The sequence below is a fragment of the Cloeon dipterum genome, chromosome 1, assembly GCF_949628265.1.
Source record: "Cloeon dipterum chromosome 1, ieCloDipt1.1, whole genome shotgun sequence".
NCBI lineage: Eukaryota > Metazoa > Arthropoda > Insecta > Ephemeroptera > Baetidae > Cloeon > Cloeon dipterum.
In genome coordinates, this window is record NC_088786.1 from 18367983 (window position 1) to 18394649 (window position 26667).

Here is a 26667-nt window from a genome sequence, read left to right on the forward strand (position 1 = left end):
AGGTCGACGCGCAGTGCTTTCCAAATTAAAAGGAACGTTATTTCCGGCCGTAAACCCGGTAGCGAATATTTTTTGCAATCCAGAATCGAAAACACTTAAGGCGTCAATAAAAAGGGAAATCCAGGGCTGTGCGGTAATCTGAATGCGAACGGACGAACCAATAAATTTGAAGCAGAGTGCGCGCCCGAGGAATGTGACAAACGAGCAGCGACGTTTTACTGCCTCGCTCGTTGCCCATCTTGTAAATAGTGGATAGTCGGAATCCAGCAGCAAGGCCGGCTCCGTGTATTCCGTTTGTAAAGATTTATATTTCATGTGACAGCCGCGCGACAATGTTCATCCACTTAAACTGCATCCCTTGTGGACCATCAATCTCTATATATTCTATCCGCCGCCACTGCCGCCGTGTTATTATTGCTCTAGGTTAAAATGCACGTGGAAAAAGAGCAGGCGAGCAAGAGAGCAGAAAAAGGCCGCTTCATGGAGCAAATAAAAAGCTAAATACTCGACCGAGCCGCTGTCTCTGCAGTTTAATAACTTTGTCCTTTACAGCGGCTTGTGTCACACAGACTGGCAGTGCATTTTTTTCAAAAGTGTATTTTCTGTGAGATTGGATTGAACGGCGAGCCCTTCACTGCGCTATCCAACGAAAAGAGCAACACAACGGGATGTTTGCATAATACTTTCATCAGTTTGTAAAAGCTGTTTTAGTTACTCTGCAAAGTGGGAAAGAAAATGCCTCGGTATTAAAATCTTGAGAGATTCCTACGACTGTATTAGAAACAATTAAAGTGGATATATACAAAAAAAAACTGGATAAAACAATTGCAACCTCTATCTTAAATATTCTCTAAAAGTTGGGAAAGAGCTGAAAATGTTCTAGGTTGCCGTTAAAATTTCTGAGAAAATGGCTCCAAAGTTTGCTTGCCAATCAGGTGGAGAGCTATTTCTATTTATAGAAAATCATGATTATTATTTCGCTAGAAAGACAAGGCAATTTAGCTCGCAATTCGCACACCGTTGGACAAATCGTGACAAGAGGAAGAAAAATCACTAACAACAGTTTTATTTTAAAACAACTTTTTGCAAAAACCTTAAATTCAACTGTTTGTCGGTCCTAATTTGATGTTGGCCCATTTTCGAGTTTCTTATTCAAACAAACAATTTGACCAGCTGCTAGTTGTAGTCAACAATTCATAATAATTTCAATTATTACGCTGTAGCCCGAAAATTGTTTGGATAGATTGTTGCGTAGTGAAAAATCTTAATTATTGGAATCAAATTATTGGCAACCACTGAAAATTAAATCCAACAATTCGACCCATTAAAGCGGCAGATTATGGAATTTTTTCCCTGTCCAATTAGAATGAAAAAGGTGTTTGAGTTCCAACTTGGAAATTTGTCCTAAATTAACATCTTTTTTAAATTCAAAAAGTTAGTATTATTATTTTCCACTCATTACATAAAATTGGAGATATTTGAAAACGAAAACAAAAATTGAATTAAAAATGTACTATGTTTTAGTAGAATTTGTTAAAAACGAGGGAGAACCCAAAAATGTGTGTTTCTACTATTTTTTGCGACAAAAGTTTAGTGGAGCAATTTTCTGCATTTCAAAATCGGCGAGCCCTGGACACAGTTCATTGGAAGGGAAATTAAATTCCGAGTTGTGCAGCACGTTTATTGACCATCAATTTCAGTGTGTGATGCAAAACAAACAATTCAAAAACAAATTCTGCAACAGAGAACAACAAAGTGCGGCACATGCAGCATGCTCTGAGCACACAAATTCGATCTGGCTGGCATGGTGTTGCAATTGCGCTGCCTGGAGAATTCAAATTAAAAAGTTTCGCCTGCAAACGGCCACGTTTATTGCATGTTTGCATGTTTTTAAAGGAACTATCCTCCTCCGCACTCGTTGTGCTCTCTCCACAGCACGACGCGCGCAATATTTGCATCGGCTACACAACTCCTCCGAGAGATTATATAATTTTCCACTTGCTTCGCTCGCTCGCTCGCTCGCCTTCCCACCCGCCCGCTGTGTTTTACTGCTTTAACCTTTTTCTTGCGCAGCTCTCACACACCACCTCATCCCCAGCTGACTTAACAATATAAAATCTTGCCGCGCCGCTGGCCCCGGAGGAGCAATCCACTACACTAATTGCGCTGTTAATAGGTCAAATTAAAGCCGCTGATTAAAAACCCGAGCAGAGCAGAGCAGCCGAGATCTTTGAAATATGCTCCCAAATGCATTCGCGGAGCGGCAAAACTTTTTCTCCCTCGCTTACTTGAATTTATTTATTTCATTCAGGGCGCCGAGATGAACTTTCAAACAGGAAAGCCGGCGATTCGGACGGATTGCAGCAAACGCCGAGCGCCGGCTGCGGCGATGTTTGAGGAAATTATAATCTTGCGGCGGCGTATTTGGTCTTGCCGCTTTTAATTATGGCCTGGTAATTGACTCGTGCACTGCTGGTTGCGGCAGACGAGAGGGAAACTTAGGAGCTTGGCTCGTGCGCGGCGCACATATATGTGTGTATACATTTGCAACCCTTAATATGTTAGCTTTACTAGATTATATTTCCAGTCGTTGCCGCAGGATATGAAATGGCTTAGTTTGTGTGTCGGAGTGTGTGTATCATTCGGCTGAAGATATAAATTCAAGATTGCTTGCGCTTGCTAGCTGCGAGCGGCTTAATTATTCCTTCAAAAATGGCGCGCCAGTCTTGAGCTCAAACACTAATTTAATTTCGGCGCGGCCCCTTAATTGTGTGTCAGCTGAACTCGCTGCTCGCGTGGGAGTGCGTGTGTGTGTGTGCTGTGTGTGCCGAATGCCAAATTACTTTCACGACCTCTGCGACGGGCATGTGTCACATGTGCGGCGCGATTGAAAACTTACCCACCATGCACCCGTTCGCCTATCTCAGCAGTAGCAGCGAGAAATCCGCACCCCGGCGGAAACACAGCCACAACCGCGTGGAAATTGCATTAAATTAAGCCGAATCCACTTATGAAATTAGTAGAAAAGCGGCCTAGCTCCTCAAACGCAGACAATCGTTTTAATTACGCTTCAGAGAAATAATAGTTAAGCCCCTTACATAATGCAGTGATTTCCAGGGCTGCGAATTTTATACCGTTTGACGGTTGAATAATTTTTACTGTCTTCTGTTAACAATTTTAACATTTTTCACGGTTTTCAGACTCTTTGACTAAGCAAATTTTACAATTTTTTTTATTTAAATGGCACTTCCCTGAAAAAGTCTTTTGTTTTGGTTGAAATTAAATATAAAAGTTATTATAAATGCACCAAACACATGAGCTAAAATAATTTTAAAAAATTAGATAAAATAAAACGTTCGAGAGTAGCATCATTTCACATTAAAAAAAATTGTGAGATAACCTGCCTGGTGTAAAAAATAATTATGCACATTTCCCTGATATTTGGATGATTTAGATGGTTTTAGACTGTTTGTGCCGATTTATCCAGTGAAGGCTTAAATTGCTTAAAATTGGTACCATGACGATAGGAAGCTCAGAAACCTATAGTCTAAAATTTACAGCCCTTTGTGATCTGTGATTTTAAAAAAGTGCTCGTAAAACAAACAAACAAACTAAAAAATAATGCTGAAGTTTCATTTTCATGCATAGCAATTAATTAAGTCAAAACGGCAAAATGCGAAATTGCACAATTTTGTCAACGGTTTTGCCTTGTAAATGAGCTGATTTAAAATTTGAGTGCTTTAAAACAATGAGCATGTACGAGAGAGCGAAATCCGCAAAATCTGAAATATAGCTCTGCGTACGCGCGTGACACGATTAAATTTCAAAGCGGCTTTTTGATTAATACGGTCAATTTTGGCTAGAAAACATTCAACCGAGCCGTAAATTTTGCGAGCTTTTAATAACAGTAACGGAAATTCCAATATATTACACACAAAAATCAGCGGTCACTAAATTAAATCCGTCCAACTGCTGGCCCTGCATGCCGCACTTTGCGAAAGCAAAAAGAACTTTTTGCCCGGTGAGCGGTGGCCCGTAAAGTGGAAAACATGCTTACGGTGCTTTTAAAATTAATCTTCGCGCCATGCTGCTGCAGCGCGTGCCCTAAATCAAGTCTGGCGGGTAATTTGGCAATCGCCGAAAATGCAGTCCCGGACAATAATAATTTCGGCCAGCGCGGCAGCCCGCGCGAATTAACGACCGGCGGAATAACACACATTGTGCGCTTTCCATTCGGCTAATTACGGCGGGCGTGTCAAATGCAACCAACTAAAAATTGGTCCGGCCAGCTGGCTGAATAATTAATTAAATTCTAGAGCGAACACTCACCTCTATGCCTGTTGGTCTGCTTATCGAACATCAGCATCGCGTCCTCGATCTGAAACAAACAACGGAGCGTTCGTTAAATTGAAAACGCTCAAATAGTGACAGCTTTGCATTTAATTGTATTTATGCACAAGAAGCTAGCGCGGTGATTGTGAATCGTAGCACTTCAGAATTGCATCGCGTGCGCCGAGTAGCAATCCGCTGGATCGTCGACGCTCTAATTTATACCCCGCAACCGCACTCCCTTGTAGTGTAATTATGCAACACGCAGAACACTTCTGTTTAGCGGCTCGTTTTATTCACGTCAATTACTCACTCCTTGTTCCACCCAACGAGAGACATGTCGAAATAAAATACTAAGAGGCAATGCATTGGATCGATAAAAAAGGATTTATAAAATTAAAACCATCAGTCTACATTTAAAAATTAAAATTTAGTAATTTGAGGAAAATTTTGACTGTTCAAGTAAGATAGAAAATGTTGCGTTCACGTGAAAATAATTGAGTGTTTCTTTCGTGAAGTAACCGGAGATTTTGAATCATTTCATTTTTTAAATTACAAACAGGAATCCCAAATGCCCACGAATGGGTTTCAGTTTTCATTTTGCTGTTAGTTAGGAAGTTTGGAACTATCTGTTTCAAACATCTAAAACGTTAAACTAACTCAAAAAGGTAGACCATTGATCCATCATTTTGCTTTTTAAATGTTTATTTCATCTACTTTGTGCCTGTCGCAAGGATGAAATGCATTTTCGGGCTAATGTATATTTTACTTCTGTGGCATTTCTGCTTAAAATATATATTACTTGAACATTTCACAATTTTAACTGTCAGTGATTTGACACACTAATTTTCGACAGATTATTTTATTATTTACATTTTTTCAGCAAATTTTATGCATTGATGTTATCTTTTCATGATCAAAAATTAATTGAAATCACGATCATTATTCAATACAATAATCTTTAGTTTCGATTTTCTCAAGGTGCAATTTTAAATTGATTTTAGTCTCACTGATAACGATTCCTAAATTGTCTCTCTTTTGGATAAATCATAATCACGAATGACACCTTGGATAATTCTTGCGTTTGTCTCATGCTCCGATTTTACTTTTGAAAATATTAACGTGAGAGGAGCAGCTACCGTCAGCTGTATTTGTGAGTTCCTCGTGCGTGTGAGTTTCACTCGGCACGGACAACAATAAGCAATCAACAAGAAAAATGACGCGTGGAAAGTTGCGTCGGCGCTGAGCCAATAAGAGGGTGTGCGCGCGGTGGCAAGTTTGGAAACACACAAACAGCATCGGCTTCGTGAGCAATAAAATTTTCATTATGAAGTTTGACCTAATGAGGAACACTTTGGGCGAGAGGCGAGGACGTGGAGCAGCAGAGGCAGTTTTACGGCGCGTCGCCTATCGCTTTTACGAGGCCTTTTATGAAATAGTGCGCCCAGCTTCTCGCAACCAGCCCCCGGCCAAATCCCAGAGGGATGCATTACACGCACATAAAGAACAAGCAGATGATGATTTCATGCAGTATGTGTCGAGAATACCCAACGCGTTTTCTCGCCCGCCCGCCCGCCCCCCCGCCCGCCAGCCCGACCGACCTTTGACTGCTGAAAACGCGCCTAATCTCGTCGCACATATGACCCAGAAAGTTTTACTGCCGCTTTCCGATGCCAACAAGACGCACGCAAATCGTGATAATATTTTATTTTCCGCCCGCAGGCGGGAAAGGACGATCCGACAAGCCGGTCCCTCGCAATTTCGCTTATTCGGCTTTACTCTTAGCTGGCAGGCATTCTCGGTCACAACCCTCTCTCTTTCACTCAAACGAGATTTCAATCAGGAAAAATTTTTACTCGTGTGCGCGGGCCAAATCAACAATTCCCGCGTCGAGGTAAAGTTTTGCAGTCAAAGTTTACTTGTTCAAAGGGGTAGGGTTGAGCAACATTATTTCCTCCGCCTGAATTTTTTATTAAATGCGCAACCCCCGGGCCCGTAGGTTAAATTGAGTGAAAACTGTGCGAACTCCTTCCCCGGGAGTGACGGGTGCATTTTTCCATCGCGGCAACGGGGACCATTATCGCAGCCGTAAACTGCAAGGGCGGAGAGAACGAGGTTAAAAATTTCAATTTGCCAAATGCGCTGCTCTAGGCGGCCGAAGGCGAAAGGAAAGCAAGCAAGCCCCGACGCAGGTTGTTGAGCGAAATCGTCAAATTAAATTATGTGCCGAATAAAGTGAGTCGTAAAAACTATTACACACTATTTCCAGGGCACACACACCCTGCTCTTATCCTCCGCCTCTCACTCTGCCGGGTCTCCCGAGTGCTGCTGATATTCGAGGAGTGGAGCGGCGACGACAATTTACAAAAGACAGCGCGCATCTCTGCAGGCGAGCTTGTAACGTGTGTGTACATTATTGTCAGTCAAAAGTGCGAGATATTCTCTCGTCTTTGTCTGCCGGGACGGTGTGCAGGCGTGAAATATGAAGGGGCTGAGTGAGCTGCAGCTTCGGCGCCGTTTTATATAAATTCACTCTGCACAAAGTGTTTTACGTGGTAGCAGCATCTCGCTACAACACACACACACATACACACATAGCTGCAGGAGAGATAAAACTCGCTGGGAAATAAGCCCCAAAACAGTTTACGATGAATTCTACTGCCGAGACTTTTCTCTTTTATCTGCTTGCTCTCTTTTCCCAGCACTACTACATATTCAACCCATAAATACTATATAGTGAGCATAAAAATAAAATCGATTCCCTGCTCAACTTCTTTTCTCGGCAAAAGACAAATCGGGTGCGGAATCTGCGCCTCCTTCAACACAATTTTCCGCCCGTCATGCATAAAAGTGGAAAAGTCGGAAAATAGTGACTGCGCGTTGCTATCGTTATTTTGAATTTAAAAAGGGAAAAGTAATACAGCTGAGTTCCATTAGACTTTTCACAAAAAGGTTTTCTTCAAAATGATATTTTTACGAATTAGTAAACGAATTTACTAACGAGTACTATGGGCTTAACTAGAATTATTGGAGGAAACCGAGTCTAGAAAAGGACCTGCCTCCGCACTGGGGCCTTTTATCGATACGCTGGACATTCGTCCCGTGAAATCCATCCACGTATGCTGCTGCAAAGGTGCAAAACAGCATTGTAGCGAGTTGGATTTCCGAAAACGGAACCTTCATTGCGATGTATGCGCAAATTAGCCCGTGAATGACCCCAAACATCACTGCGATTTTCACATTGATAATGTGTTCTTTGCCCAAAATTTTAACATTATCTGGAGAGCTTTAATTTTTACTTAAAATCCGCTCTCCAAAAGGTGCTCACAGCCGCATTCCTTGCAGCTTTTTACATCGATGGCAGCTTTGCAATCGTCTTTTGTAATAGAAGCTGCAAGATGATTGAAACAGCGTAGTAAAAATTCAATGCCAATAAAAAATACCTCGCTACACACGTGTGCAGAGAGGCAATATTTCAATTCGGGACGTTAAAAATTACGCCCTTTTTTCAATCTCGATCGTCAACTGCTTTCTTCCCTCGCGATTTTTTATAGACTCGTGCCGAAGAAGAGGAGAGAAAAGAGGGAAACAAAGCGAATGGCTTAAGAAGGGCTCAAGCAGTTTGCCAGACCGCAAGAGTCGCTCGCTCGTTGCTCCGCCTCACGTATGGCGGGCTGGCTATTAACGACATTTAGCTAGTAGGTGAATACTAACAGAGCGGGCGTCGCTTGCGTTCCGACCGAAAGCTTCCGCAAAAGTTTAAACGTGCAAACCGAGCGAGCAGTCCCTCGGGGCAGTGCAGAATTGTCCGCCGGAATCCGGCAAAGTTTCAAATTAGTCGAGCTGAAATTTCCAATCCCTTAGAAGTGCTCTGACTCGCCTCAATTCCTGTGCCGATTTAATCACTTGGCTAAATTGACTAAACGTTCTGTTGGTACACTCCAAATTAGGCCCACCACGGAAATCGTCAGATATTATTTGCGCCTTTTTCCATTATGCATGTAAATTTTGCTCTCGAGTGACCTCAATTATGATAACCGTATTTGTTGCCATGGCAAAGGAGCTGAATAAATAATGCAACGCAAACACCTGTCCCGCGAAAGTGAAACTCGAAACTCACTCACTTCCCTTTTAGGCTCCCCCGCAGCAGTACGGGCATTTTCACCAGCGAATGCATATTCACGCAAAAAACATTATTTATATTGCGCGCGTACGGCTGGAGGAAAAGGCACATACACTGGCACAACATCTAAAAAACAGACCCATTACCTCTTTCTCTGCGGGGTGTGTGTGTGTATGTGCTGTGGTTTTAAATGGGAATGTATTTAAAGGTGTGTATTGTACCTGCTGCATTTATAAATAGCTGCTCGCGGCGGGTTGCGTTCGAGGGTGTTTGCAACACACTCCCGCGCACACAAAGAAAGGGACCGAAAGATTTACTCCACGTGCCGGGGCGCGTTAATCATTTTTACGGCTGCTGCTCGCGCGCGCATTGTTCGAGACTATTTATAGGCATTATTCTAATTGAACCGGCAGCACTCGCATTATTTTGCGTCATTGTGCTTCCTCGGGATCGCCTTTTGCGCAATACGACTGTGGCTTGCTTCAGCAGCTGAACCGAACGAACGAGATTGCAAAACTGAGATTTAATCTTTCCTATGGCACTATATCATACATTTCATCCACCAGTGGAGTAGAGCCGCAGTAGAATGGAATTGTTTGTGCAAAGCTAGTGGATAAAATTGCGATGAATTCAAACGAAAACTCAAGTGGAGCATCTTTCTTGCAAAATGAAAGTGTTTACAAATTTAGCATTTACCTAAAAAGTAAACCATATAGGAACGGGTTGCTCAAAGTGGAATAAATGTAACTTGTTTATCTTTTCGTTTGTGCTCAGAGATGATTCAGATGTTTTCAACAACCATTGATCCAGAACTCTGGCATCTAATACTGTGGTTTGTATTTTGTTTTGTACGGTGAAGTATAGTCGTTGTCCGAAACTACAAGCTGTATTACAAAAACGTTTAAAATAATTTTTCTTAGCAATTAATTCACTCTAAGTCACCTATTACTTATTTGTTTACCATTGGGCGAATAGCCCTTGTAAAGCATAATTTCTGCCCATTTTTCATTTATTTTAGTATCTCTTTTTTCTGTTTGTAAATTTTTTAAGAAAACCCACGTTCTAAGTTCAAGTCGATCGGCAAGACTTCTCGGTATAGGATATGTCCTCTTTGTGAGCTCACTATGCACAAACTGCTTTTCGTGGAAGAGCCAACATCATTTTCAAGAATATTTGGAGAGGTAGTGTAAGAATTGAAGCGGCTGCCTTTCCATTTCCGCTAAGCAAACCGGAACAAAAAGGTGAAGTCCCTAGTGCAGGCCTGTCATCCCTGTCTTGTTCGGACCACTGCGCGTGGATGAATTTCTTCCTACTTATTGTTAGCTCCCAAGCCGTCATCTTTCACGGTAATAATGTCAACATTTGTAAAACGCCGCTACACTCACATTGCAGGCGCAACTTTTATTGTATCTTTTGAGATTCAACGCGTGTTTTCATATTATTTCCCATCTGCAAATACACGACGAGCATAAAAGAAATTGAAACGTGATTTTTCCTCCTCGGTTCTCTCTCTCTCTCTCTCTCTCTCTCTCTCTCTCTCTCTCTCTCTGCGTCTTTGCGCTCGCTCTCTCACTCTATTTTTTCAGCACTCGATTTTGCGCGTTCGCTTTTTACTTCCCGAGCAGATCACGCTGAGAGCATTTCCTGGCTGATTTTTATCACGCATGATAAGGTAAGAAAGCCGTCGACGTAGGCAGCAGGTACACGCCACTGAGCGAGCTATCGGGCGGGCGGGTTGGCGTGTGTGTGTGTGCTGTGGTAGATTGCTTATACACCCCGCGCGGGCGGCGCAGGGAAGAAACCCTCGGCGCGCATCTCGAGGGAACAAGTGCCGCCGCCAGCAGCCTCGAGCTCTGATGGAAAATTAGACTTGGTAATGTTGTCCCAGGGAGCCACTGTATGTGTGAGAACCTCGCTAAGAGGAGAGATATCAACTGCACCGGCAGCCCCATCAAACCGCCCCCTGCAGCTCGAGCGCCTCAATTACCAAACCCAAATTCGCCGCCGCTGCCTCTGCTTCCACTGCCGCCGCTCTTATTATTTTAAGCGACTTTTTATGGCACGACACGTCATTAAGGCCTGCCTTTCGCCGCTCCCGCTCCTATTAATTTCATGCAGATTATCGCCCAGGTGCCGCCGAATTTTCTAAACTGAAAGTAATCTTTCTTTGTTGGATTTCGCTCTCTCATCTGCGCATCCAGTTCGTGAAGAGGCCATTAAAATTTACCTGCAGTAAAATTGGAATCGCCTTCCTCTACACTTCCTTTGATTCAAATTGGAGATGATATACTCTTTCCTTTACCAAAAGTGAACAGCAGTTTAAAAAAAAGCAAAAAATCAAATCCAGAGATAATATTGTTTCTCGCTGATCAGAGAGTCAACATGACGTCATGATCTGATCTTTTGAATTAATTGGTGTTGAATGTGAGACGTTGATGGTAATTCAAGATGAAAGTGATCTTTCAAATAAATAATTTATTGATAAACAAAATTGTGTAGGAAATTGGTAACAAAATAAAGAATACAACAGTTTGAAACGTTAAAAATAGGAAAATAAACATCTAGATGAAATGATATTTTTCCATAGTAAACACTCGTGTCAATTCTCTTATCCTTCTGATTGTCAATTTAGGCTGAAATTAATATTTTTAAATAATTTTTCCATTTAAAAAATGAACGCTTGCTCTAATTGTAAGGCTTCTAACTTCTGGGCTCTTACACGCTGATCTAGATTTAGTGACATTTAAAAAACGAGCTGAACTCGGCAGAATGGATCCGTCCGATTGGAAGTTGGCTGCGTCTGCTGGCATCGACAATTTTAATGAAGAAGTCGAGCGCAGTCTGTGATTGAAGCACGATTGCAGTCAAGGAAGACTGCTTTATTGCGATTCGTGCAGCACCATCTGGCGTCCCTCACATCCTATAAAGTGAATCCTTGTTGCTGCGAGAACAAATGTGTGTCTGTGTGCGCATAAAGAGCAGATATTGGCTCACTGCACAACTCCCTTTCCAATACACGGGCGACACATTCTATATAATATGGCAGCACATATCAAACACGCCGCTCTACGATTCTACCGAGACCCGCTTGTTCGTGCACACACACAATACTTTGCATATTAAAAGCCGCACACCCCGGCATCAACAATGAATACATGCATGTGTTTCTCGTAGCTCGGTACATAATAAGGCGCGCGTGCGATGTATTAATAGTATGCCGTGCAGACCCATCAATCTCGAGCACGTCACGTCAGCACGTGTGCGAATAGCTTTGCACCGCGTGTATTAAGTAATTCGCAGTCAAGAAGGCTTGTTACGCACGCAAAATTTCGCGCCTCTCACAAAATAATACATATTATGTATATCCGAGCGCGCGCGCGCTCCTCCTGCAGATGAATTATGAATACATGTGCGTGTGCCATCATCGTGGTGGGCGCGCGTGCGATCAAATTTGCATGAGGTTATTAATTTTCCCGTTGTTGGGAAACCCGGCTGCTGTCTCATCAATTAATTTTCTTGGATAATCAAGAGCAAACAAAGCCGCCCCCATCGCCAAGCACAAAGGGTTAGATTGTGATCCCAATACGGTATTTCAGGTCATGCGGCACTTTCGCAACCAATTCTTCATGTTTCCTTTCCAGTGCTCAGATCAAATTACGATTTTGAATCACAATTAACTCTCAGCACCAAAGAAGGCTCCAAGGTTTATGTCAGCTCTAAAATTTCACTTATAAACATTTATTTGCAAATCTTTTCTTTTATAATTTTTCGGTTTCATTCTGATAGTGACTTTAATTTGCTGAGCATAAAATTTACAATATCAGGAGGTCGCCAGTCTCAAAATCGATGAACCGAACAAAAGAATAAAAAAACTTTCAAAAATTTCTTTGATCACACACATTTGTTCTCGTATAGTTTACAGAACTGCACAAACGCTAGAAACTCATTTGTTAAACCAAGCTGAGAGGGCGAAATCAGTGGCTGTGTCGATAAGAGCAGACAGTAATTAAAATACAAAAGATTTGCGGGCGGGCGTGGAGGGGAAGATGCTAATCTAGCACCCTCTAATGACACCCCGGCAGCGATAATGTCGTGAGTGATGATGGGCACGCACGGAATCAGAAACTCAAAACTGGCAGCACGCGCGCAGCGATTATACGAAACAAAGCGGGCCAATTTGTTGGCGATGGACGCGAGGCACTCGGCACCGAGGGCATGCATGTATTGCTTTTTCATTAGGGCCGAATCTAATTACATCGGTGGCCATTCGGGTATGCCAGGAATGGAGGCGGCTGGGGGGATCAATAGGGAGGAAGGAGGCAAAAAGGGCCGGGCAGGCGGGTGCAGGCAGGCAAGACGTAAAAAGCGGCGCGTCTCCTGAAAGCAGTGCAATCATGCACGCTCGGCTGCTTTTGCCGTGCAAAGGGATGAAAACGCTAAAAGTTGGGATGCACTCTCTGCTCGAGGAAGCGGCACGACGAAATGGACGCGAAAACTATCAACCCATAAAACGTTATGTTAAACGTCCTCGCCGCCGAAATGTGCGGCTCTCGGCTCGGAAAATTCTTCCTGTTGTGATAAATAGCGAGGGAAACGGGCCGGCTGAAAGTTGAGCATTTAATAAATAACATTTGGCGCCAACACCCCGTGCCGGTGTCGAGAGAACTTTTGTGCCGACCGAGAGAGTTTCGTGAAAAGCCGGCACAGGTATGGGTGCGGGGGATGCCGTTGTCGCTGCTCTCTGCTTTTGTGGTTAAATAGCATTGCATTGTTTGTGCTCGTGTTTGCGCTGCAGATTATCTAGAATCAGCTTTCGCTCGCTCGTATGTTATTCCAACGCTAAATTTTAAGATAAACCTGCGCCGCTCTACAACGTGCTAATGCACCTTTTGTAAACTTCGCACCTAAATTTCTGCACAAACAAACTTTCGTGCGAGAAGGCACTCTAAATGCACCCATAGGAGTTCACTTTTATCGCTTCTGGCAAGCCGAGGAAGACACCTTAAATATATTTCAGACTTCTCCAAAGTCGTGATCGGTAACTGCATGTTGTAAAATAATGTATTTTTCTTTGGGCTGTGCGTGCTGACCTCCCGATGAAATCAATAAAATCAATTAGCTCGCCGATGGTTTTAGTTTGCATAGGAGGAGGGCACCGTTAGCATAGTATTTTCTTGTTGTTTTAATTAATTGATAAAATCTGAGGCTGCCGTGTGCGACAACAAGCGAACGTCATTATTCGAGGCCTGACTGCGTTGTGCGTGCCGCCGCCGCCGCCTCCACCGCCAATCTCTCTCTTGCTTGTTCGTTCGTTCGCTCTCGGCGTGCGGCAAAGATTACGAATTCAATAATTTAGGCGCGGGCATATCTTAGCGGGCGAACGCCGCCGCGCTCTTCCGGCCCTCCACCCTGTTCAGGTAAGCGCACATACATGAGGTGTGTGTGCAGCTTTTGTGAGTCGCAATATTTCTCATCCCGCCCGCTTTTTGCATAACAATGAACTCGATTTATGGCGCAGCGTATGCACAAGAAGAAGAGATTCATTACCTCGTACAAGGCGGCGCGCGCGCGTTTTCTCACAGTAAATAGTTTGTGCTTAGTGCGATAAAATATTCATGCACCACTTCTTCCCTCTTTCACCTAAATGCTATCGTAAACTTTCGCCGGGCACAAAACGCGCAAGCTGGCCCGCCTGTTTTCCCTCCGTTCGAGCTAGCACCTCGCATAAGCAAACGGAGACTACTCATAATTTGTTGTTCAAAAAAGGTGCCGTAAATCTCGGCGTACGCACCACGTCTCGCTGGAATGCAAGGAGCAGGGCGATTCATTTCACTCTAATTTTACAGCTAGCGTTTTTCTCTTCTTTTTATATCTAAATCCGAATCTAAGATCCTTCACGCGTTTCTTGATACACAAAAAAAGCTAAATTAAAATAAATGGAAGAATAATACAAATTCAAATATTGCCAAATTTTCTCCAAATTTTACAGCGCTTGTCAGATTTTGATTCCTCTCGTCAAGAGCTATCACTCGACGTTTGATACTTTTAGGGACAATCTTTGCTGTGGAATAAAATAAGATTTATAGAAGAGAGACAATCATAAAAAATTGAAAATAATGAAAACTTTGCAGCCATACTTTTCTAAAAACATTTACAGTGCTACCTTGATGATTTTTGGCTTTAAATGAGTTCTTTATGCATTGGCTACAAGTATTTTCTTTTGCAGTATCAATCCTCTTTAAGGACTTGAAACAACGTCTCCCAGCAAGTTTCTACAGCAGCACTATATAGGCAGGTAGCACGGAAGATGCTTTCATTTCTCCTCCACTCTAACTCTTCCGACAATGAGCCAACCCATCTGAACTAATAAGATTGAATGGATTCAATTATTTTCCAGTCACAATGAACAGGAGTTAAAAGCGTTTCACGTTTCACAAAACTATCCTAGGGATGTGAATTCCGAATCACACGCAAGCGAAGGTGGATAGGAATTTATCGATTGAGTAGGGCGCGCCACGCGCTAGATCGGGCGAGCTGCGTCTCGGCTGCCATAAAGCAGCGCTCGGCGGATCCCCCAAATTAGAGGTAGAATTTTTGTGCCATTATTCAAGGGCCATTTGCGAGCGGATCGTGGCGGCTGAGTCGGAGTAGTTGCGAGTTGGCTGCGTAAATCACCGAATCTATAAAGCGATAAAAATGGGGAGGCCGCACGCCGCGCGCGCACAGGTATTACAAAAGTTGTTGATATTTTCGCCGGGAGGATGATGACTTTTGTTGTTGGCGCCTGGGGCATATCTGAGGTTGGCGCCACCGAGCCGGACAGGGCGCCGCTGCCGCTTTGCTCCACCGTGCGTGGCGTATCACTCGAAAAAAGGGGCAAACTTTATGCCCGGTCGCAGTGATACTCGGCCGTATTAAAAAGTAGAAGAAAGGCGGAAAGATGTGTGTTGCTAGCGCCACGCGGCTGAAACTTCTCAATTTACTTTTTTACCTTTTCCAGCACCCGGCCGGCAATAAAAAATCTCGCAGCCAGCACACGGTGCGGAGGTATTGAAAGAACCACTTTTGGGAATCAATGCCTCGCCACTTCTTTCCTTTTCCCACTTCTTCTTCTCTTTCCTGCGCCATCCTCCCGGTCGGCGGGCCGGCAGAATTATGGCGGCAATTTGAGCGGCCGCGTGTCCGTCCATTTTTTGCTGCCAAACTTTAAGACACGCCGGTCGTTAGCGCAAATTGGAAAGGTGTTGCTAATTACGTGCCTAATGCGATCATAAATCACCCTCAGGATTGATCATTAAGTTGCGCGCGTGTGTGAGTTTGAGCGGAAGAGAAAAGGCGCGCGCGCGCGTGTGCAAATGGATGCATCGATTAAGCGGACGGATCCAAAGGGTTGTGCACTTAATATTGCACCTAAACGGCGGGGACCAAATTGGACGGACCGTTTTTCACAGCTCAGACTGAGATGGATCGTCCACGGGAATCGACGAAAGACGCCGCCGCCGGCCTGTGCGACAAAAAATAAACTCGCTTGCTCTCTCCCGTGCGCAATATCGGTGTTTCTTTTCCTCCAGCTAAACAAAATGATACGCGCGAGAGGGAAAGGAGTTAATTTTTCTCATCAGCGTGTGCTCAAAGAAAGTCAATTTTGCTGTGCCCTCGCCGCTACACGCTCGGGCTGCTTGATGAAAATCGGAAATTAAAAAAACGCTCTCATCAGCAAAATCGAGTCAACCGATCAAGGGAAATTAATATTTCGCCAACAGCGGCGAAACGTGCTGACAAAAAGCCCCCGAACACGACACGTCAATTAAAAATATCAAATTAGCAGCATCAAAGGTGTGGCGTATCTCTCCCTATATTCTCCCGATCGCCGGCACTCAATCGAGTTTGAGACGAGAAATAAGGGAAGAAAGAGACGTGGAGCGGGAGGAAACATCCTGGTATTAATACTGCTTGTGACATCAAGAGGTAAGAAGATTGAGTTTGGGGCTGGCGGTTGTTGTTCCCAATCTCACTGCGTGACATATTAAGTAAAGGTTAGCTCCAAAGTCGGCGCGAGTTAGCGGCAAGAGCAATTTGATTCTTTCACTCGAGGGGCGCCCGAATCGATACTCGCTCGCTCACAATGGGCGGCAAAAATGGCTCCTTTTACGATCATTTTTCTGCTCGCAAATCATTCGGGCTTAATTAACTCCCGCGGCGGCGGTGGCGGCGGCGGCGACCTTAATGAAACGAACCTGCCTGCGCGCGTGTCCTCTCGCTAAATCCAAATGAGTCGGATTTGTTTTACTTAATCGTGTGTACAGTCGTAAAAATAGGGCCCGAGAGCGGCGGGCTGAAATACAAGTCACGCAGTGGAAGTAATCCCAGATGTTGAGTATGCAGTCGAGGGTCTCCGTGTGCCCACGACAGCTTAATCTCGCCCGCCCGCTCGTCCGCCGCCTCCCTCCTGTTCCCGCACGCTTTGTTCCGCAAAATGTAGCAGCAGGGGCATCATTTTAACGAGCCGCCCCTTCAAGATGACACTTCAAACGGGCCCCGGCAAAAATCGTAATTGCTTTTATTAATGAAGTCAGACCACCAGTGCCAACACGCCCGCGAATGCGGCGACGACGGAAAGAGCACTCGATCTTCAATTCGGGCCACTACAAAAGGCGCGGCTGCTTTTTGTTTCAAAAGAGAAAAATCGTCGCCGCAAACTTTGCACTTAATCTGCTGGAATCTGGCAATTTCTCATTCCAATGACTCGGCAACTTCTCGACGGGCCAGACAGGCTGCAATTTATTAAATTAAATTTCTAGCAGACTGTTTTGTGTCCGGGCATAAATTTCGGCCGAACGGCCTGCGGCAGGAAGCGATTACATTCTTTCTCGACGGAGATAGAGAGAGAGGAGTGGAGATTTCAGCATGCCAAATAGCGCAGCAGCTAAGACGGCCGGGGTGCGCGGGCGATAAGTCAAATTGAGCAGCTCGAGGAAAGGCACCGGTGAAAAATAGAGCCTCTTACCCGGCCGCTATAATTGCGCGAAACCTATTTAGGCGCAATTTAGGGCCGCTGGATGGGCTGGTGTGCGATAAGAAATATATATTCCGCCCCATCCGTGCGGCCCGGCGAGCAAAGTTTCAAGGCAGGCAATTTGCCGCGCAAAGCCGAGCAGCGGGTTGCATAATTCCGCGTTTCAGCAGGCGCTACATGCACACCTGCTGGCAGCAATTTGAGTGGCTGCCGCCCCCGCCCACCCGCCCGCCCGCCTGCCCGTCCACCCTCCAGCCCTGCCGCCAGCCTCGGCTCACGAGAATCCAACTTTGGGCATTAAATTTTTTTGATGTCGCCTCATAACTCATCCGCGTAATTTTTGTCGGCCGAGCGCGCAAATAAAAAATTTAAAATACTTGCTTGCGTTCTCGGGCCCGGCCGACAGAGATAAAAGCCGGCCCCTCTACGCGCCGCAGCAATAACCGCACTTTTGCTCATCCACATAAATGTGACACCAGATAGATTAATCCTCCACTTTAACTGACACGCCGCCGCCCGGCTCTCACTACCTCACCCCTTTCGCGCAAATACATACACGTACGGCCGCCACGGTAGCACACACACACACACACACACTAGCTCTCTTCATATATTGTATTTTGCGCGCAGAGCGAGGTGACAACTGTGTTATTCTGACTTCATATATTATATAAGCCATTTCAGATAGCAAAAAATGGATGGCGGCGGCGCCTCGTCCTCGTCGTCGTCAGCGTGCTGTTTCATGCCCGGCCCTTTTTATAATGAAACGTCCCAGGTTATTTAGATTAATGTCAAAATACGGAGCCGAAATTTTTCAAACGTCACCGGCAAAAAGCTATTTTTAATGCGATCCATCCGCACCGCGCCGCTGCGCACTAATTAGCAGCGGTGCGAAATTGTTATTTTCATGCACACTGCAGAGACAACTTTTGCTAATTTCGGTCAGACGCGCTTTTCCGCTGCAGGAATTTACTCACAGCCAAATGTTAGCCAGAGAGAGCTTTTGTTGTGTTAATACAAAAAAATGCATCTGCATAAAAAAATTTCAACGGTGTTTTTAAATAGGATGGAAGAGAAGAGAGCATTTGTGATGCGATAAAAATCAAATTAAATTTTTGATACACGCATAGAAAAATGTTTTTATCAAAATTGTATACTTCTTCAATTCTTCTTGTTTATGCTAACTAGTTTAATGCTGTCCAAATGTAATGCCACGTTACACGAAGAGTATAGATTGGAATAATATTTTTCATCCATAAAGGTATACTTACTTTTCGCTAATTTTAAAATTTTTTAGCTTGAGAAAGCGGTGGTTTATTGAGTTGATTTTTTTCAACAGGTAACTTTTTAAGGGTAACACTCAGATTAGGACCAAGCTCAAAGTTAAAATTTTCTCAAGAATTTACAGCCCTTGCCAGATTATCGATACTAAGATTTCAAGTTGGGAGACAGTACTGGCCATTTGAGAAGCACAAACAAAGTGAAGAAAATAAAGACAGTACTACCTGGCCTTACCTTAATTAGCTTTAGTTCATATTAGGACATAAAGGACAACTCCTTTTATTAGTAACAAAAATATTGGTTCAGTTCCAAATTTTATTAAATTATTAATAAGGAAACTATCTTCCACCAGTTAATTTCTGAAATTCAGTGTAAGTTTAATAACAAAATAGTTAACTGATTGAGAGCAAAACATCAACTTTTGCGTTTGAGGTTATCACATTCTGAAAAATGCTGCCCTTTTAGAGATGCGGCAAAAATAAACATAGATATCAGTAAACACGTGCTCCACTTGCATCTACAACTTTGGATTGCATGAGTTGGAGCCGGTGTGCAATTGAATAGATTGAATATTTGATATGAGTGCTGGCACAACTTGGTCAAACAGCTGGCGTCAGCTGGCGTTTGCGTATCGGTCCCTCAGGTTTGAGACCTTATTGATTATTATTTATCCATCACAGGTCTGCGAGCTGACGCAATCAATTAATTAATTAATGTTATCGCCAGCGATGCCGACGATAGGAGGCTGGAAACTGCTTAGGCGCCAACACACACAGGGCGGCCGGCTGGTCGGCCGGGCCGGCCCGCCCGCGCGCACAATGGGCAGGGGCAATTACAGGGCCTCGCTGTAAATAATAGATAATGCACTCTCACACAAGTGAGAGAGATAGAGGTGGATCACATGCATTGTGAGAGCCCGGATCCAATCACGGCTCCCCTAGGTAGCGCGGCGAATTAGGATTCTTCTCCTTGTTCGGGGATTTAAGTTTTAATACGGTTATCACCGAGTGACAGATGCTGGGAGGCGTCGATGAATCGGTCTCTTTCTTCGCCCGCCAAAAGAGCGAGTGGAGGAAAGGAAAGGGGGAAATAAAGAGAGAAAGAAAGAAAGTGCCGCGTAATTGCACACAGCGAGCGCGTGCGGGCGAAATTTTCATTTTAAACGACGTTTGAAAAAATGACGCCTATTATGAGAGCAGACAAGTTTTATATATTATGCACGTTTAAGAGCGAGGGCGAAATAAACGCAACATTTCCCCGGCGCAAAACTTTCCTTTCTTCTCAATGTTATATTTCATTTTGGCCGTGAAACGCGCGTATGCGTTATTACTGCCGCAGGTAATAGGCAAAAAATATAATTCCGAGATAGAAAATATAAATCAGAGGTAAATAAGATTCATTATTTCGTGCGGCGGCCGCACGAGCAAAAGGAGCAAAAAAGAATATCTGCTTCTCCGTCGGGCGCAGTAAATTTTAAACTCGGCAAAGACGCGGCGGCAGAGGTGGAAGTATTTTGTAAGGAAAGTCGTCTTAATGACCGTCGAAACTCTGCATTTTCGTTTGAGTGCGTGCGAGAAAGCTCCTTTTGCTCTTTTCTTTGAGCAGAGAGGGCGGGGGCGAGCAACAAAAAGGAGAATGCGGTCTCTCTGCGAATCTGCTTAGCTCGTGCCCGTGCCGAAACTAATCTGCGTGTTTGCCGACGCGAAAGACGCTGTCCCGACCGGCCACTTTGATTAGAAAATCCAGTTGCCGCGCGCGCGTCACACGCAGCGAGATAGCGTCGCGCCGCGTTGGCGCACGATCGTATTTCACTGCCGACTCGCCGCTGTGTTTTGACTCGCTCTCTCGGCCAGATAAGAGCGCCATTGTCACTCTATTCCGGTGGCGGAGGGAGACAACCGGAGGGAAAAAAGGGAAATTGGATAATGCCACTTAAGATATTGAATGCGACTACAGACGACTACTCTTGTGTTTATCTCCATTTCGAAGAGTTAGCGAAGAAGAATTAGTATATAAAGGCCATTCATTCACGGCTCTGTTATCTGAATCGGAAATTTTTATAGGCACCATTATTATAGGAATAAGGTTTTTTTTAAATGCAGTAGCTTAATGACTATGTCTTTAAAAGATGAATTTTCAGGAGAGACAGAAAGATTGATTATAATAAATTTTTGGTAAATTTTATAGAGGTGATTTTTGTCAAATAAAAACGATTTATGCTATTTATGAATAGGTTTTAGGTAGACGATTTCATTTAAAAATGTGAAACTGCTATTACGGGTTACGAGACTTTTAGAAAAAAAATCTGAATAAAAACAATGAACATTTGAAGATATAGAGTGTAGCTAAAATCACAACAAAAATTCTCACAATCAGTGCTTAATAATTTTTCTGTAGATACTAGAACCATTTCAAATTTCTGAAGTTGCAAATATATTTTTTTTTTGCTAAGGTATTGGGGAAAAGGTGTCTCATTATTAATTAATTCACTTCCTTGAAAAATATGATGGGTGATGGGGATACAAACTTAACCAAGCAGCACGAGGGAAGCGACACATTTGAGCAATAATTTGTGTCTCTTTCTCTCTTCGTGCTACAAAATCAATAAACGGTGGCTTTTGCGCGCCACTTTTGCTGCTTCGACAGACCAGCTTTAAAACACACATATGCATAATATTCGAATGGCACACAGCACTTTAAAGCAAATACGCTGGCAAACATTTCACGCGGTGCGAGCCGACGCACACGGCATTATTTAGACCTATTAAAAATGGCAAATGGTTTCTCCGCGCGGGATTAATTAATGACTGGCGGCGCGCGAGTGACAGCTTTCGACTGAATTTTTAATGGAGCAGCTGGTCCGGTTCCCGGCGCTCTTTCCCTCCTCTTTTCCTCGGGCGGGCAGGTGAGAGAAAAGTATTATATTGCACCTGTGCGTGCGTGCGGCGTGCACGAGACTCGCCAGCAGCCCCTCGAGTGCAAGATTTTGTGTTGCCTTCACTCCCACGCACCCTCGTGTACTCGCAAGGTTGGCTGCCGATCAATACTCGGGCATACCGGCGAGCACTGCCGGCCCACCGAGTCTCTCGGTGCACTTCATACCACTTTCTAATCCTTTATTATAACACGAACCAACGAACCCCGGCCGGGCCGACTCTTCGGGGACGCCCTCGCCGTGATTTCTGGCTCATTCCTCGTTTGCTTTACGGCCTATTTTGCACCGCCTGGGATCAAAACGGTTTAAGCTGTTTCGCCAACCTCCGCCGTGGCCGACGCAGTTTCGCCTGCCTCTTCCTCTCTCCGCGAATTTCTCTGATTTTATTTTTCCGCCGGAACCGTGCGAGCTGAGCAACCTGAGTCTAATTAATACGCTCGCGAATCCAGCGTGTAACAGATGCAGCCAGCCACTTTGTCGGAATTCCATAAGCTCGCTCTTGCCTCGGCGTGCTAAATTCTCGTCTTAAACGAGCGAGCGGCAGGCGCACTTTGAAATTCCAGCAGCCACCCTAAGGACGAGCTGCTGGATGTGTGACACATAAATTTGTCAGGCGGCGGAGAAATTTCCAGTCCAAGTCGCATCGCATACGGAGAGGTGCAATATCGCCGCCGCCGCCGCGTTTGTATCCGTGCACTCTCGCCCGCCCGCCCGCCCGCCCTCCGCTTTTGGCTTTCATCCAGAAAGAGCGGCCGCAATACCCAAACCAGAGAAAAGCCTCGAGCGCTCTCATTAATGCCAGTGGAATTCTCTCTCTCTCTCTCTCTCTCTCTCTCTCTCTCTCTCTCTCTCTCTCGCTCTTTCTCCCTTCCCGTGCGAGAGCGTGTATTATTAACATGGGCGTGCACTCCGTCGTCGGGACTCAATGGGGATCGCTATGTCCTGCACACACGCGGATCATTGTACAATGACCAAAAGGGCGCATGCATATCGGCCTAATGCCGCAGCAAGTGATTAAAAATTGGAGCCAAGTGGATTGAGTAGGTGTACTTCGAAATGGGTGTTTGAAATGAAATTCGGGAATTCAAATGCTTAATAAAAATAAGTTCACAGCAGTTCTTTGCTAATCTAAAACACAATTTATGTTCATTTTCTTCTAATGTTGATTTATGTCATTAATTTACAGCTTAAAATTTTCTTTACCGATTTATATGGATTTTTTTTTGTAATTAGAATAAAGATGATCCATCACATTTTTTGCATATTTTGGTATATCTTCTGCTTGTATACAATATTGTTAATTTTTACCATTATTAATTACTCTTAAGCTCATTTTTCAGGTCAATTTTCCTTAGCAGATAATTTATGTTTGATTTTGTTATTTTTAATGTAATTTGAGAGCAATGAGATGTTACAAATATGATCAAAGGCACAGAAACTTTAATTTTTGTGTACCTGTATAGCAGCACATTTTAGTAATCAATCTTTGCAACGACATTTTGAATCAGAAGAAACTGTTACCAGAAGCAAAGAGGCGTGAACGTAAAATACGTCTCGTTGAGGTGCGAGCACATTAATTCATAATAAAGGAGACAGAGAGTTGGGCCTCTGGTGGGCCGTTGAGCGGCTCTCTCATCCGCGGTCAGTGAGATATTCGTGCCCACCTTAACGCTCCTTATAAATAGCCGAGTGTGGTCAGAAGGAGAGAGAGAGAGAGCATGTAGGTAGGTGCACGGCCGGAGCAGCTCGCTAAAGTAGCGTGGCACGCAATGACCCGTACCAATCATTTGTCACTCGGACGATAAGACGGGGGCGGAGAGGCGGTTGAGGCCTCGGGGCGGGGGGTGGAAGGAGGCGAGGCGGCGGCCGTAGATGAAGCAGCAGCAGCAGCAGCAGCTTGAGGGAGGGAATTACGGCTTGAAAAATGGCCCTCTTTTTATCCCACCCCGCTATCAACCCCTTTATATCATTGTAAGTTACCGCGCGCGCGAGAAAGAGCGAGAGCGGCACAAGAAGAAGCTAAGTAATATGTTTTCATCAGTTAAAACTGCACTTTGCACCTTATCGGCGGGGCCACACGCATCAGACATCTGCCCGATTTATCTGCACGCGCGGGTCGCGCCATCAACCAACCCCCTTCAATCCTTGCGGCATGCAAACTGATATTTGAATCCGTTGATTGATGCGCGGGAAATTGCCGCAGCAAACTTCGCCCCGCTGCACTTTCGCGTGCGCCACAGAAATTGATTGATTTCCATTTCAACTTTCCAATCGAATGAGAAAATATACTGGAGAATAGATAAATAATTACAATTCGATTTCGCTCTAGTCTATACAAAATTGACTCAGGGATATTAATTGGATTTTTAACGGTACTATAGTCCAGTAAATTAAGAAAAATTATCGGCTCATCAAAATGCACACATTGTTAATTTGTACATTTCACTTTTGTCTTTTAGTTCACTATAGGAAAGTGGTTCCACAGACTACACAGTGAAGAGTGTATTGCAATAGAAATTGGATGGATTATTTTCATGAAATTTTAGATCGTGCCATCAATCTTTATCCAAATATCTGTTTGTTTGAGTTGCGACAGTGTCTCCTTTAACGACTCGTCGACGAAACCAGCTTGGAAGCGGAGCAGCGTTTCAAAACAAATCATCACTATTGGAGGAGAGTGCATCGCAAGTGAAATTGCATGATCAGCAGTTTTGGAAAAGGTTATAGTTGTGCCGATTGTTACAAGCGTGCTGCTGCAGAATTTTATAATTTGAACGTGACCATAGTTCCAAATGGTTAAATTTGCAGCCCTTGATCAGAGACAAGCATAAAACTGTTCGATTTGAATCGGGTGAGCCGCAGAATTTCAATGAACATTGCAAACTCACCCGTGCAGGGCAATAAAATTTTGGTCCGTGCAAGAGACATGTTTAAATGGGCCTAATTTTTTGATCAATGCGTCCGCTCGCAGCTTCATCCCATTATTCAGCGGCGGCAACACGAAATAGCAGGCGCCAAATTGAATAGCCTGCGCCGTAATATTTTCACAGCGCGACTGGCATTTTAATTTATTATTCGCACATGAGCAGATCTGAATTGTCACATTCAAGCGGCGAGATATTGAAAGTTCTGCCGAGAGCGAGGGGGAAAGCGTGCGCATGGAAAAAGCGGGTGGAAGAGCGAGCGAGAGATATTCAGCCATCAAATGCTTTCTGGCTCCGTAATTCTGACGGCATCATTTTTGTCTCAAATCAATGCACACGGTGATATTTTTTTGTTCATTACGTTGATGTCAAAGTTTGTGAAGAAGCGGAGACAAAAACAATCAAGTCACGCCGGCAGCGTCGCCACCGCAGCCATCGCCAACCGTCGCTTTTTATTAGAAAGTTTACGCCCGTTAGACGCAAAAGGGAGACGGACTGCCTAATAGAGCAGGATTTTATGCAAATCATGCAGCAGGTCACTCGCTCGGTGGTGTGCAGCGACCAATTTTTAGTACGAAAGCTGCATGCTGCTTGATATTCCACTTCTGCACCGGCGTCTCCAAGTTTTGAGCGCACGCCTCCTACACTTTATTTGCATTGGTGAAAATATACACGAGGTGCCGCTTCTTGTTTGCCGTCACGCCTCGTGAGATTACCTTCAAAACCGGCTAATTACTGAGGCTGTGCCTTCGGGCAAATAAATAGTTGGTTGATGTCTCTAAATTTATTCAGTTTAACAGAAATGGGTTGTGGAACATTTTTAATTATCTCTTGTGACTGCAATCAAGAATTGTTTTATCATTCCTCTAATTTTAGGAATCTAATGAATCTAAAAAGCTAGAAATTGGTGCCAGCAGTGTTTGCGAATTTTTACAAAATTTCAGAACTGGTTTGTCTTGCGCAAAAATCAACCAGGATTTAGGAATTTCCAACGTTCTTTCGACGTTTAATCACCAGCACGAAAAACTTGAATTTTAATAAAAATTCATTTTTTGTTAATTCTGTTTCTCAATCTTCATAATTGAAAATATGCTGTTTTTGTGAAACTGCAACCAGACAACTCCAAATCATTGATATTTTAACCGGGGTAGACGAATCAGAATTCGCTTAAGGCCGTGTTTGCGTGAATGAGCACGCCAAAAAAGGCGTATGAAAAGGCAGCCGGCCAGTTTTCCGTGAAAGAGCTCATTCGCTCATAAACGAACATTTTGAAGCAGCTGATTATGAGCAAACCTTGAATTCCGTGACCGTTTTACAAAAAAGGAGAGCTGAATTTTGCATGAGAGAGGATCCTGGGTGGTGGGGTCTGTAGGAATCTATGAAATCCGACACCTGGCTGAAATAAAAATTGCATCGGGGGTGCGTGCGCCCAATCGGCATTTGTACCAGTCAGCAGGGCCGCACCGTCTATTTGTTTCTCATGAATATAAATAAAAGCAGCAGCAGCAGGCGAACGGACCGGAGAGAGATTACGGAGATTACATCAAAACATAATGGCAGTGCAAACAGCAGTCGAACTCGCATGCACAAAGCGGCGCTGGCGCCGGATGAGGGAATTTATTGCAGTCGGCGCGCGAGTGTGATTCGCACTTTCGGAGGATTCTTGCCACGGCTGTTTGCTCGAAACAAACGGCGAAGACGAAAGTGTATGCGGTTTTCGCGAGAGCTAGGCTGTTCAAATTTGGAGGCGCGCGCGCGCCTAATGGAATAAAGGGGCTGATTCTGACGAATGGAAGGAATAGTTTCATTGTGCCTGTCATTTGTTAGCCGACGGCGACGTTTCTCTCTCGCAGGCGCGCAAAAGCGTCTTTGTTGCGTCTATTCAGCAGCTGCCGCTGGATCCGGTTCACTTTCCTCGTCCGACTGCATGCCGTATTTGCCGCCGCGTGGCCCCTCGCTCGCCCGCCCGCCCGCCCGATTCGTTCGCGCGTCTCCATCAAATATTCCATTCAAGCAGGCTGCTTCGCAGTTATTCCAGCACTTTTGAGACGCGGCGTGC

The 26667-nt window shown here is 44.4% G+C and overlaps 1 protein-coding gene across 9 annotated transcripts in view; it reads right to left on the bottom strand.

Moving 5' to 3' along the window:
* Positions 1-26667, bottom strand: part of Rbp6 (RNA-binding protein 6) — a 292546-nt gene that overhangs the window by 29623 nt on the left and 236256 nt on the right. For all 9 annotated transcript variants that reach the window (XR_010574926.1, XM_065485994.1, XM_065486006.1 and 6 more), the window contains exon 7: positions 4330-4378. Coding sequence is in view for 8 of the 9 variants with exons in the window: in XM_065485994.1 (XP_065342066.1) it covers positions 4330-4378 (49 nt within the window). In the remaining variant the exon portion in view is untranslated. The remainder of the gene's footprint in view (positions 1-4329; positions 4379-26667) is intronic.